This window comes from Cydia splendana, chromosome 1 (assembly GCF_910591565.1).
Source record: "Cydia splendana chromosome 1, ilCydSple1.2, whole genome shotgun sequence".
In the NCBI taxonomy this organism is placed as follows: Eukaryota; Metazoa; Arthropoda; class Insecta; order Lepidoptera; family Tortricidae; genus Cydia; species Cydia splendana.
The window spans coordinates 10,632,666-10,647,644 of NC_085960.1; the positions used below are offsets into that span (position 1 = coordinate 10,632,666).

A 14,979-nucleotide genomic window follows, 5' to 3' on the forward strand; every position below is an offset into this window, starting at 1 on the left:
CATTATACACCTTAACCTTCCACAAGAATCACTTTATTGATAGGTGAAAATCGCATGAAAATCCAAGTTTTTGACTTTATCGCGAACAAACATACAAACACACAAACAGTACCGTCTTTACCATAAGGGCACACGGGGCCCGTGCCCAGGGCCGCCATCCTCAGGGGGCCCCAAAGGATAGACAGTAACTATATAATCGAATTTAAACCGTTGTGACTAACTGTATATTTGATTGATTACCCACCATAATAAATAGCAGAGCATAGTAGAAAAATGTTAGTTTAACTCGCTTTCTTTACTTTCCAAACGGGCCCCAAATACTAATGTGCCTTATGTGCCCAAGGGCCCCAGCAATAGCTTAAGACGGTCCTGCACACAAACAGACAGACGCGGCGGGGGACTTTGTTTTATAAGGTGTAGTGATTTGTTTTATCGTGCAGGTTCTTGAGAGTGAACCCGAATATTGGGCTGTTCTTCTTCGACTCGCGGTTCCGGCCGGTCCCGCTCGAGCAGCAGTTCGTGGGGGTGAAGGAAGTCGGCAGCGGAGGGGGGGCACATCTTAGACAGGTACATATTATTGGCGTTATTCTTAACCTCCTAAGGCCCATGGTCCTATCTATAGCATCAAGTTTGATGAAATTTTAATCATACTCAATTGGAACAGAACAGAGTCGCTTTTGCTTTGTTTCGTTCAATTTTCAAACAACGCAAAATCATCTCTAATTCCTACACATTAGGTTCAAATTTCAGTGGCAAGTTTTGGATTTTTCATTTGTATGGCTGGGCCTAAATAAATGCCTGTCAAGTCTATTTTGGTTTTACGTAACGACTACTGATAATCGATGACAACAAAAATTTGTATCATTTCAGATATTTACGTTTGTGAAACGTATTTTTTCTATTCTAGAGGCAACTATCCCAAAGTTTCAAACCTAAAATAGTGCATTATGTATTAAGGGCGGTAAATATGATTGTACGAAAGAGTGAGAATTGTAGCCCTAAAGCGAGGGCTTAATTAACACGAGTTCGTAATTCCTGCACCTACCGCCCGTCGCCCGTGGCATACACAATGTTTCTCATCACACTTGTGAGGAAAAATAAAGGGAAATAAATAAAACTTCTGTCTAATTTCGTTCGTACATCACAGGCCTAGGTCAAAATTTAGGATTTATGCATCATATAGGTATAATATAACACCTTTTACGAGAATGTGTGATGGAAAGTAACATTTTATTACAATAAAAAAAATTCGCATTTTTTAATAAGCGTCTACATAACCTACGTCAAACAAATGACTAAATTTATGCCCACTAATAAACTCGTATTGGTCTGTCATGCTAAATAACAACTGAAATGAGTTAATATCTTCGTTTCGAAGAACTATAATTACCTTGAACAATTAACTATGTAGTGCTATTCGCAGTATAAGGACGATATGGAGATCAGTGCTCGTAAGTGGCTATTGTTTAGTCACATAAGTTTAAGTATGCCTTATTGAGTTATTGCATTGACATTACGGTCATTACGTCATGCTACACTGCATGGATTTTACACAAAATGTAACTCAGAAGTATCAAAAAATATACTCCTTATATCGTAACATCTAATTAAGTATTTTTTAATTATTTTACAGAGGATACTGAACTAATAATAGAACAGATGTTATTCAAACGGAATGTAAACCCACTATTCATTATTATTTATTTACAAACAAATGTACTTTTCTCAATAAATTATTTGTATTTATTTGTATTTGTAAATAGTGGATATGTCCTTAAAACCTTTGCTAATCACAATCATATATCGACAGATACAAATAATGAACGACATATGCTACGACAAAGCATCCGACATGGTCCAAAAGGGTCACCAGGTTATGGTGTTCGTCCACGCGCGGAACGCCACGCACACCACCGCCATGGTCCTAAAGGAGCTAGCCCAGAAGAAGGGCCACCTAAAACACTTCGAGCCTGAGGACTCGGGGGGGTTCCTAAAGGCGAAAAAAGCTATTAGTAGCAGTCCTAATAAGGTGCTAAGCGAGCTGTTTGCGGCTGGGTTCGCGTGCCATCACGCTGGCATGCTGCGGAGTGATAGGTAAGACTTACGCAGTGTATAGTACCGGCCAAAAATATATCAGCTTCAGGTTTGCGGTAATAACCTGAAGGTGATGTATTTTTGACCGGTACTGTATACATTTATTATTTAGTATCGTCTTATGAGTTGGTATTTTGGTATACATTTTGCAGCTTAAACGTTGTATCAACGCTTTTGGAGCAGTGACGTTTCCAACAAAACAAAATTATCATCATTGCCGTATTAGCTAATAGACGTCCAATGCTAGACTAATGAAATATGGCGATAATCACAATGTACTCCCACAACCGTCATCTAACTAATGCAACCATGGGACCAACCGCACGGCAAATCTCTGAGTAAATCTCTAGTGATTTTACCAGCTGCTGTCACTGAAATACATGTCGCAGTATATAGTAGAATCACGATTCCACTATTATGTGCAAACGGCGGACACACACACACTTGGCATGGGACACTTTAATAATGTTGCAATATTTTATCTGTTTATAGGAATATGGTGGAGAGATATTTCTCTGAAGGCTACATAAAGGTGCTCGTGTGCACGTCCACTTTAGCTTGGGGGGTAAACTTGCCCGCACATGCAGTTATTATAAGGGTAAGTTCATAATCTTGCTAAAATTATTACAATGCAGGTTTTTTGTCTTTTTCTCTTCGGCTGTGAGACTTGGGGACACAAAGGGGCTGACACACAAGTGCTTGTCGTTAAGCCCCTCCCCTCCGGTCGATCTTCCGCATTTTCTGGCCGAAGGCCATAAGGAATGAGGATTGTCAGACAACCTCCGATCGGCGCCCCGAACGCCCCGTACACACCAGCGGCGGTAGCACGGTCGCATTTTTATCCCTTGTCATCATGCCTGTCACGTCCTAACAAGTATGTAAGTGCGAATATGACGGGCACAGTGACAGGCGATAAAAATGGAACCATGCTGCGCCCGCTGGAGGCGGAGCGTAGAGAACGAGCTGCGAGCCGTAGGACTGAGCTGGAACGAGGCCAAGACGGTTGCTCAAGACAGAAAGCCGTGGAAGGATCTTGTTGAGGCCCTATGCATGCTCCTGGGTGGACACAAACAACAACAACAGGTTTTTTATCATTTAATGTTTTTATATACATATTATGTAAGCATGCACTGCAATAAAGCGGTATAACTAATCGCATCATAGCGCGAAACGAGCTCCAATCATGGTACTTACTGCGTCGTTTAGTCCATGGCGAATTGATTAAGGACATAACATGTACCTACATCTGAACTGTATTGTGTATCGTATATTTACGATATCGTAATTGGTCCCATTGTAAAAGTTGTAGCCAAGGTGACAATCGCTTGCGTTACTACAACAAAACGCTTTGTGTCTCTCTATCACTCTTCCATATTAGTGTGACAGTGACAGTTGCGTTTCGTTCGCTACGGAACGTAAACGATTGGCATGTTGGCTACGCACCCAGTACAGCTTTCACATTCACCTCTCAAAACTAGGGTTGAAATTAAATCTGTATGTATTTTTACTCCAAGATAATATTTCCTAGTCAAGTTAATTTAGTAGTACAAGTTATATAACTTAGGGTGGTATTCCTCCTGTCCAATGTGTATTTTGTCTCACATTTTGCTTAATGAGAGAGTGAGACCCAATGACATTGGACAAAGAAACTGGACAGATGGAATACCACCCGTAGGTACTTACATTAAATAGGTATAGTAAAAATCAAACCGGATAGAATCATCCGTCAAGTCTCAACTCTAAATAATTGCAATGACTGACCAATAAAACTTAGACTAGTAACAATATGATTCCTACAGGGTACGGAAATCTACGACCAAAGTCACGGCACATTCGTGGACCTCAGTATTCTGGACGTATTGCAAATCTTCGGGCGCGCCGGGCGGCCTCAGTTCGACAAGTCCGGCACGGGCATTATAATAACCACCCACGACAAGCTCACGCATTACCTCAAATCGATGACCAATCAGTTCCCGATTGAGAGTAACTTTATCAATCTGTTGGCTGATAACTTGAATGCTGAGGTAAGTTCGTAGCAATAAACGTTTAGAAATAAGCATTATAAAAATATGTAACGTTGACAAATGACATATCAAGCGCTAAATCGAACATTATGTCATAGGCCAGCGAGCCTCTCTGGCTATTTTTTATGTAATATTGACCATCGACAATGCCTGCTAAAGTCACAAATATTACCAAAGTGCGGCCCGCGTCAACTTCGTTAACTACTATGTGGCCCTTGACTGCTAAAAGGTTGCCGACAGCTGTCATAGGCAATCAAGGCAATCGGCAAACATAACACACCTTAGCCCATTGTCATTTTCAATATCGAAAGTAGAAATGTGCGTGCACCCGGTGGTTTTAATATATGAAGTTATATGACAGATGTCACATCACTTGCGTACCTGTAACACAATGCGTGGGTTGCAATACGTATCTGGCGCGCATAATCTCAATAGATATATACCTAATGAAATTTTCTTCGTAGGTGGCGTTAGGAACTGTCACGAATATAGATGAAGCAGTAGAATGGCTGAGTTACACGTACTTATTTGTGCGCATGAGGATCAATCCACAGGTTTGTAACACTAAATCCCCTAAACTATTAAACGAGACATATTTTTAAATCAGTTTTCTAAAATAGCTTCGTTGAAATTGACTAAACGATTGGATTTACGAATACGAGATAGACTTAGCTAACTAGAATTCATTCCCGGGATCATTAGATTTCACGCATTCGCGAAAAGCAAAATAAAAACTATAATTATTATCATTACTTTAAGGGGAAGCCCACACTGATCAAAATTTTCTAAAACATAAATTGTAAATTTGCTCTAAATCAATAGGTATATGGCCTGACCTATGGCGACGTTCAAGAAGAACCAATGTTGGAGACTAAACGCAGGCAGCTTATCACAGCGGCGGCCATGACGCTCGACAAAACACACATGATACGGTACAACGAGCGGACCGGCGATCTTAACATTACAGGTATGCATTATGAGACTTTCAGATATTCTACTTTCGACTAGACTAGGGGCCACTTGCACCATTCCAATAACCCGGGGTTAACCGCTTAAAACTGGAGTTGCCATGGCTACCAGTACAATTTGACACTGTGTTAACGGTTTAACCGGTTAATCCCGGGTTAAGTGGGATGGTGCAAGTGGGCCTTAGACATACTATGAACATATATGAAACACAGAAGGCTCCCTACGCTTCAAGTTCAATACGGATATTTCCATCTGAAATTCCATTAGAATTTTTTATTAAAGGCCTTTATTGCAGGTGAAGCATAAGTACCCTTCTCTATGGAAAGCCACGCAGTATAAGAGCGAGAGATTCGTTGCAGAAAGTAATACACAAGGCCATGTCAATTATTTTGCGCCCTAAGGCTGCAAATGTAAGAGTGAGACAGACTTAGTACCTTGGCGAGAGCAATATCTGGTTGACTGGCAGAGAATGCCTCATGGCATTAAGTTCGCCTTTTGTACATTAAGTTATTCTTTTGTGCAATAAAGTTTAAATAAATAAATAAATAAATAATATCCAAAGTAACTTAATTGTTCATGCATGTTTGAATTGTGCTACTTAGGTATGCAGTTATAAATTGAGTTGTCCTTCGCATTTAGGCACTTGTTTAAAATGTCTGTAATAAAAGGATAACCCTCCTTAATTAGTCAGGCAATGAACGTTAACGTCTCATTATTTTGACAGATTTGGGCCGAACCGCCAGCCACTACTACATAACCTGCGAAACTATGGAAGTGTTCAACTCTATGGTTCGCAAATCCATGACACAGGGCTACGTTTTAGAGATGCTTACGAGGTGCTCGGATTTCCAACAGCTCAAAGTAAGTAACCGGTTTCCGCCAGATGACTAAAAAGAAAAAAAATGGATTATGTATGACGTATAACTGAAGCGATTTAAAAATTTAAAATCTCTATTATCATCAGAACACTTTATAGGTCCCGTGCATGAACTATAGGGGGCAGCATAGGAGCTCTCAGATTTTTAGCGCGAGGCGCAAATGTGTCGTTTATGCTTCCGATGTAGCCCACAAGATGGCAGAACCTACTATGCACAAGGAAACGTACCGAGAGAGAGACGTAACGTAAGAGAACGGTAGATGGTAGCACTTGCTTTGGCAATGTACATGTGCACATTTGTTTTCGATTCAGGCCACAAGATGGCAGACACTCCAACGCGCACGGTCCCTATAGGCCAGTTGCACCAACCCGTGTAACATAACAATGTCATCGTATTTTGTTAAAATGTTAACTTGTATTGAACTTTACACAGTAGGGTGGAGTGAAAGTGGGCAAAAATTTTTTTTTTCTTTTTTTTAAATTTCCTGTATCATTAATTGATGATACATAGTATTAGAAGTAATTATGCAAAATTTTAGTTTTCTAAATATATATCTTAAGGTGGCGCATTAGGTTTAAAGTTTTGACATAATGCAATTTTTGACATTCACATATATGATTTATTGAAAACGATATATGGACCTATTTAACAATTTTAATCATAAACTTTACTGAAATCATAATAAACTAGCAAAATAAATTAAAAAAATTACATTTTATTGTTGAAAATCAGTAGTTTCAGGGCGCTCATAAACACGAAAATATTGAGATTTGGTGTCGAAAACGGGTACGTCTTGCCGGGCTTTTATCCTTGTACGAATGAATCCATCTCTAGCTTCTGGTCCACAAACTGCTAACGAAGCCTCCGTTACCAGCTTGACACACCTTTCGACAGCCTGAGTGTGGCAAGGATACTTTTCGAAATCCATCAAAGCTCCTGAAGTAATCAGGTTTGAAATTTCTGTGTCGCTATATTTCATTGTCATAGGAGGTTCTGTGATCTTTCCTTTCGTCCAATCTATTAAATCATAATAAGTAGATGCGTCAGCCCTTAGTTCTGGGTGTCGAAATTCGCTAACCTTCTTTCCTTTGGTCTCTTTTCGTGCTTTTAACACTCTTCGAAGAGCCAGCTCCCTTATGTGAGACGCATCATCTTGCAACATAGCCAGCAACAAATTCTTTGTTGGTTTAGCTGTTCCAATGTATAAACGGAGAATCCTGTTTGCCTATATTTTACTAGAAAAACACCTGAAACGCCCATTGCAATGGTTTGTGTGCTTGTTACATGCAAATGGATTACCACTTCATCATTTATTCTCCAGTTTAGATGGCACAACAACAGGCCCTAATAGTTATTCTCGCAAAATAGGAAAACAGCTACCTAAGTGCCTCGATTTTAAACTGGAGGAATTCGAAGCCATTTCCACAGAATTGCCAGCTTTGAATCCTAATTTGCTAAGTACTGATCAAAAATATCTGTTTGAGATTTGCACCGCAATTTCTTCTGGTTCGGTGTCGCCCAACTTAGCTAGCAAAGACCCAGGAAAACTGGCACATTCCCGATGGTTGACTTGCGCAAACAAGATTCTCCGTTTATACATTGGAACAGCTAAACCAACAAAGAATTTGTTGCTGGCTATGTTGCAAGATGATGCGTCTCACATAAGGGCTCTTCGAAGAGTGTTAAAAGCACGAAAAGAGACCAAAGGAAAGAAGGTTCGCGAATTTCGACTCCCAGAACTAAGGGCTGACGCATCTACTTATTATGATTTAATAGATTGGACGAAAGGAAAGATCACAGAACCTCCTATGACAATGAAATATAGCGACACAGAAATTTCAAACCTGATTACTTCAGGAGCTTTGATGGATTTCGAAAAGTATCCTTGCCACACTCAGGCTGTCGAAAGGTGTGTCAAGCTGGTAACGGAGGCTTCGTTAGCAGTTTGTGGACCAGAAGCTAGAGATGGATTAATTCGTACAAGGATAAAAGCCCGGCAAGACATACCCGTTTTCGACACCAAATCTCAATATTTTCGTGTTTATGAGCGCCCTGAAACTACTGATTTTCAACAAAAAAATGTAATTTTATGAGTTTATTTTGCTAGTTTATTATGATTTCAGTAAAGTTTATGTTTAAAATTGTTAAATAGGTCCATATATCGTTTTCAATAAATCATATATGTGAATGTCAAAAATTGCATTATTTCAAAACTTTAAACCCAATGCGCCACCTTAAGATATATATTTAGAAAACTAAAATTTTGCATAATTACTTCTAATACTATGTATCATCAATTAATGATACAGGAAATTTGAAAAAGAGAAAAAAAAATATTTGGCCACTTTCACTCCACCCTATTACACAGTCCTGTATCGGTATGATAGGCTGATAGCTGTTCGTGGTGCAACCCGAAGTGTACCCGAGTACCTATGTAGTGCATAATTATTTTCCATCGTATTTTCACGGAAACGTACGAACATGTCTAGACACGTTCGTACGTTCTATTTCAGTCAGTCTCGATACAAAAAGTACTGAGGTTGACTGAAGCAGCATGACAAATACGAATGTTTCCGAGAAAATAAGATGGAAAACAATTATGCACTACATCTGTATTAAAACATTGTTGGTCCATCGAGCTGGATAAAGGCTCTGAATTTACGTTGGGTAAAACCTGCAACCTCACTTCTGATCGTTAGATTGTGTCAGGTTATCTCTTCCACTGATTTACAAAAAATATGTTCGTAGGTGCGTAAAGAAGAGCTCACAGAACTGTGGAACCTCAAGGACCAGTATTGCGAATTACGTATAGAGGACCCCCCCGAAGACATTCACTGGAAAATCAACATCCTGCTGCAGACTTACTTGTCAAGGGGCCGCGTCAACGGGTCGTCGCTACAGTCCGATTTGAACTATATTAGCCAGGTATATCTATCGACGGTGTCTATCATTTTGAACACAATAAGATCAGTCCAGATGGGACAATTTCATGCACAATCTGATTAAATTGCCAACTTAGTTGTGGTGTTTACGCAAAAATAAAATTGAAAGATATCGGCTCGCCGATATGTGTGTACGTGTCGACGTTTGATTGAGATTTACAATGAAACTGCCTCAAAAAATCCTCAGGGCAGTATTGAAATTATTATTTTGAGTTGAGTCTCGTTTTCTTCTTGAGTATATTCCAACGTTTCCATTCTATTTACAATCATAGAGTGGTTTGAAACCATTACAAAGTTTTCCGTTCCCAAATCTACGATGTTTCCAGAATGCGGTGCGCATAATACGCGCACTGTTCGAGATCACGCTTCGCAAAAACAACGCCTATATGGCAGCGCTTTACCTCAAGATGGCGAAGATGCTCGAACTGCAGCAGTGGGACTTCTACAGCGACATGCGGCAGTTCAACTGCTTCCCTAACGAGGTGCTCAAGCATATCGAGTACCCGATGCTCAAGCCGGATCAGATCCGGGATATGGATTGGAAGGAAGTTGGTAAGATTTTTGATAGTTTGGTAGCATTTTACCTCAAGATGGCTAAGATGCTCGAACTGCAGCAGTGGGACTTGTACAGCGACATGCGGCAGTTCAACTGCTTCCCTAACGAGGTGCTCAAGCATATCGAGTACCCGATGCTCAAGCCGGATCAGATCCGGGATATGGATTGGAAGGAAGTTGGTAAGATTTTCAGTCTATCCTCCTTTTCTCAGATACCTTTTGTAATCCTTATCTCGGTGCAATTTCAGGATCAACTATATAACATTACATACTACTCAAGATCGCTAATACGCTAGAGTTAGTTAGTGGGATTTCTAGGGTGACATGAGGCGGTATAGCTGCTTCCCTATCGAAGTGCTCGGGCACATCGTACGTACCTGATCAAAAAACACAGATAATAAGAGTTTTCTTAAGTATTTAACTTAAACATTAAGCACGCCATATAATTACGGGACTTGTTCACTTGTACAGACCTAGAAATTCTAAAATCAATCTACATGGATCTACCATTGAGCATATAGCCAGACATAAACCAAAAGTTTCTCATTATATTATTAAGATAAACATGAATAATTTCTCACTTCTAGGTGACCTTATAAGAAACCCAAAAGCAGCCCGGCACCTAAAGAAGTGTGCCGACGAGTTCCCTCTACTGGAGATGGAAGCCAGTCTGCACCCCATAACGAGAACCGTGCTTCGGATACGACTCACCATCACGCCTAATTTCAAGTGAGTAAACCTTTTTTGGCTACTTGGTAAGTCACGGTTATTGTATTGTCCATGTGACTATGTTAATTTGAGCTAAAGACCGTTAACTAACTTTAGTAACCTTAATAGACAAGTTGCCCGTCATGTGGCAAAGCTGAATAAGGCTTAGTTTTCCCTCTGAGTTCTAAGATCTGTGCCCTGTTTATCAAAAGCTTGTAACTTGTATTACAAGTGGAAGTCCCGTTTTTGACAGCTTTTGTTAGAAAGGAACTTCCACTTGTATTACAAGTTACAAGCTTTTGATAAACAGGGCACAGATGACGCCGCTTTCGCAAAACCTTCTGCCTATTCCAAGAGGAGTTCACAAGTTTCACAACCTCATTAGGCCCGACGATGTAGCAAGATGATACGGGAGCGGGAAAAGCTTATCCAATTAAAAATAGCCTGTAAAAATAGTTAATTGTTTTACAAAATTTGCCCCCGAGTGAAACACGAAATTTTTCACCACACCAACCCAAAGCAAATATTAAATGTAAAATATTAAACAAAATCAAACCAAATCAAATCCAAATGAATGTTATTAAATATTTATCATCCAAAATCATCATTTAAATCTCAGTTCTACCAGCAAACATAAGAAAACAACTCAAAATTTGCATTTGATTACTTTGGCTCACATGTGAATAAAATGCAACTTTGCTATCAGTTTTTGAAGTGCAAAGTAAGCCTTTCCGAGCTGGTGTGGTGAAAAATGATTTGTCAATATGAGGGGTGACTCTGACGTAACTGACGAATGATTAATGCTGTGGTTTCAGATGGAACGATAAATATCACGGGAAAGCGCCCGAAGCATTCTGGATATGGGTGGAGGACCCTGACAATGACATTATGTATTACAACGAGTTTTTCCTCATCACAAAGAAACAAGTGAGTATAACTTTATTACTTTTAATTATGCACTAAAAATGCATTTTAATATCCTCTCATATTGTCATGTAAACAATCGACCATTTAAAAATATCCGGTCTATCTTCCTTGAAGTGTTCAATGTTGATGATTTCATCAAGTATATGGGTCGGTTGCACCAAACTGTTCGTATCGTTAAAGAGTTCGCTAAATTTTTATGTATGGAAAGTTTCATAATAAAGCACCGGGGCGCGCCGGCTGATGTTGATCAGTCTGTCAAATGTGGTTGTGCAACTGGCACTATATGTTGCAGTCAAAAGTGTGAACTGGTCAAAAGAACTTTTAACCGACAAAAACAGGCAAAACTGCTTTTGACTGAGCATGTTGGTCAAAAGTAGTTTTACCTGAAAATCATACCTATTTCTGGCAGCAGTTTCGTTTTTAGGGCGTAGCAAAAAAAAAATAACCCTAACCTACCTATCTCTGGGAACAGTTTCGTTTTTAGGGCGTAGCAAAAAAAAAACCCTAACCTACCTATTTCTGCGAGTACTTTTGACTGATAGTAACAGTCACAATTACTATTAACCAATGATTTTCAGGTAAAACTACTTTTGACCAACATGCTCAGTCAAAAGCAGTTTTGCCTGTTTTTGTCGGTTAAAAGTTCTTTTGACCAGTTCACACTTTTGACTGCGACATATACATGTCTTATGGTAGTTATGGTTACATTTATAGTCTATACTTCTATAGTAACGTTTTATGAGTCGTTTAGAGTATTTTAATTCTACATTCATTGTATTACGTCGTTAAACGGAAATAGTATGGTGGATTGTAGAGTACTTAATAGTAATAAATGTAATACTTAATTGATTAGCAGTATAATTATGAGAAACATTTATAATCATGCAGATCCCTAAATCTGGTCATCATCGCCTACATTGTTCCCAAATTAATCCTGTCCTTAAATTTTCAATCAATCAATCAATCAAAGCATTTATTTTCAGGCTACTAAGGCCCATAGATACATACCTTACAAACTAACATATATATACAATAATAAAAAACTTAAATACTAAAAAAAATATTTTCGTGACGCAGTTTTCTGTTGCGGCGTCACTAGCTCTGGTGTAGGATTCGAAAATTTTGGGCCAATCCTACCTATTTTGCGTTGTTAGTGCCCTCCATAAATGGGCGTCCTGGGGTGACATTTCCCTTTGCAATATTTAGGACCGTTCGGGTCGAGTGGTAGTCATCTCTCACGAAACGGCACATTCGGCTTTCACCCATCTTTCCTTGGACGAAAACTAGGTAAAATGTAACACTTATAGCTGTTTTTGCTTACTCATCGGCCAGCATACGAGCCATACAGCGTTTCCTTGCTTTCTCCGTTGTCCATCTCAAGTTTTATTAGAAATATTATATCGCTGCGTCGAGTTGCGTTACTTATGAGAGTTATGAGAGCTAATGATTAATGATTATTTATTGAATAACTGTGTTGTTTTTTTAGGTAATAACAAATGAACCACAAGAACTCATAATAACGATACCGATCACAGAACCTCTGCCCCCGCAATATTACATTAGAGCAACATCTGAAAGGTAAGCGTCGATTTTCACTAATTTATTTTACAATATTATAAATATTATAAAGCTTATTCGCTATCTACTAAATTAAAAACTTAAGAACCTGTTTTCGAGATCAGACCGGCCAAGTTTAAATAGAAAAACTAGGACTTCAACTTAACTTTATGAATATCTAGTACATATGTACAATAAGTAAGGTAGTAAGTAAATAAGGTGAGGTAATTATCGTGACATCGTGTAATATACCTTATCATCATCATCATTGGCCACAGCATCTTAGCAGATGATACTTGCAGCGACTAAAGAAGGTATTTTGGGGAAGTAGTCTACAGCCTACATCGACTGCGATGACTGTATATATACCTACACACAAATATAATAAACTAATTGAAAATGATGTATGAAAATAAAGAAACAATGCCTTTATTTTTATTTTTTTAGATGGCTGGGTTCTGAAAGCGTGTTGCCCTTGACGTTCCAGCATCTAATTTTGCCTGAAACGCATCCGCCGCACACAGGTACGTGCAGAATTGCAGATCGAGTGTGACCAAGGTGTGACTAAACGAAAACACGAGTTACGTGTAATTGAATCGGTTCCATATTACCGTTGTTGCTAATAATATTGCCGTCAATAAAATTTACTTTAATCGGTTCTGATCCTGCATATTGCAAAAATTACTTGTTTTCTTTTAATATAAATTATTTAGTTTTTTAATTTTAAATTACATATAGATTACACATAGAGACACTTGCATACATACACTCGTCCAACAAATGCATACTTACTTACATACAATTTTGACCCGCCTTTGTGAAAAGTTTCAATTACTTTCCTACATAAAATTGTATTTTTGCTAAACGCATCGACTCGGAACCCTCGGCGGGAGTCATTTTTGCAATTAATAATGCTTAGGAGCATTACATATTTGAAGCGCTTTGGAGTATCTATTGTTAATAAGCTCAGTATACGAGTATACCGTCGGTTGAATCATTAAATAATAAATAATAATGATATAGATATTCATTATTAATAATATTAAACGTCATAATCATATATTTAAGAGTACTGACTCTCGTCAGTGGAGCAATTTCCATGTTTGGCGGTCCTCTGCCTTCTCTTTGACAGCCTGATACGACACCACGTTGATTTTTAGGCTTCCGTACCCAAAGGGTAAAACGGGACCCTATTACTAAGACTCCGCTGTCCGTCCGTCCGTCCGTCCGTCACCAGGCTGTATCTTACGAATCGTGATAGCTAGACAGTTGAAATTTTCACAGATGATGTATTTCTGTTGCCGCTATAACAACAAATACTAAAAAGTACGGAACCCTCGGTGGGCGAGTCCGACTCGCACTTGTTTAAATATTTCCCTTATTTGATTCATGTACGCTCTCCTTGGTCTTCCCTTCTCCCTCTTTGCTTCAACTTTCCCTTCTATGATGTTTTTGATAAATTCGTCATGTCGTATCAGGTGCCCAAGCATCTTTCCTCTTCTATTATCTATTTAATTTACAGACCTACTAGAGCTCCAGCCGCTCCCAGTGACGGCGCTCAACAACCCGTCGTACGAGATGCTGTACAACTTCAGCCACTTCAACCCCATCCAGACGCAGATCTTCCACTGTCTGTACCACACGGACAACAACGTGCTGCTCGGAGCGCCCACCGGCTCCGGCAAGACCATCGTCGCTGAAGTGGCCATGTTTAGGGTGTTCAACCAATATCCCGGGTGTAAGGTAATATTACCAGCAAAATGAATGGAAAAGGGGGTAAAACAATCTTCTTTCCAGTCGTATCCTCATTGCTGAGGGTCGTGATTACCAACGCTTAATACCACTTTCTTCCAGGCACTCCTATCCTGCGCCATTTGCAGGCAGGTCTGGGCCTTGGGTCCTGCATATGCCTTTACTGTGTCTATCCACCGGGTAGGCGCTCTTCCTCTACTTCTCTTCCCTTCTACAAACAAACAATATTTTCTCAAAAATTTCCAACAAGGTTGACTTCAAGTTAATTTTTAAAATAAATTCTGTATGAAATTTGTAACTGAATTTCCTTATTTTCTTTTCAGGTAGTTTACATTGCACCTTTAAAAGCTCTTGTGAAGGAGCGCATCAAAGATTGGAAAATAAGACTGGAAGAGAAAATGGGCAAGAAAGTCGTCGAGTTGACAGGTTAGTGAATAATATTCTTACAACTTTCTGCTTTTACTTCCTACGTGGTTTAATTTTCCCGGAGTAAAATATTCGCATAGAGATTTTATACAAGCTTTATTTTAATGGTTTGGCCTTTTTTTCTAGAGTGCCATTATAGACAACTGT

At 39.2% G+C, this 14,979-nt stretch overlaps 1 protein-coding gene across 4 annotated transcripts in view; it reads left to right on the plus strand.

Annotated features, from left to right (window-relative positions):
• The window catches only part of LOC134794726 (activating signal cointegrator 1 complex subunit 3), a 74,754-nt gene that overhangs the window by 50,240 nt on the left and 9,535 nt on the right, over positions 1-14,979 (plus strand). For all 4 annotated transcript variants that reach the window (XM_063766512.1, XM_063766518.1, XM_063766532.1 and 1 more), the window contains 15 exons: positions 441-567; positions 1,811-2,094; positions 2,587-2,692; positions 3,894-4,118; positions 4,583-4,672; positions 4,941-5,085; positions 5,812-5,948; positions 8,714-8,890; positions 9,234-9,459; positions 10,050-10,191; positions 10,986-11,097; positions 12,584-12,675; positions 13,102-13,178; positions 14,177-14,397; positions 14,730-14,832. In XM_063766512.1, the coding sequence (XP_063622582.1) occupies positions 441-567; positions 1,811-2,094; positions 2,587-2,692; positions 3,894-4,118; positions 4,583-4,672; positions 4,941-5,085; positions 5,812-5,948; positions 8,714-8,890; positions 9,234-9,459; positions 10,050-10,191; positions 10,986-11,097; positions 12,584-12,675; positions 13,102-13,178; positions 14,177-14,397; positions 14,730-14,832 (2,264 nt within the window). The remainder of the gene's footprint in view (positions 1-440; positions 568-1,810; positions 2,095-2,586; positions 2,693-3,893; positions 4,119-4,582; positions 4,673-4,940; positions 5,086-5,811; positions 5,949-8,713; positions 8,891-9,233; positions 9,460-10,049; positions 10,192-10,985; positions 11,098-12,583; positions 12,676-13,101; positions 13,179-14,176; positions 14,398-14,729; positions 14,833-14,979) is intronic.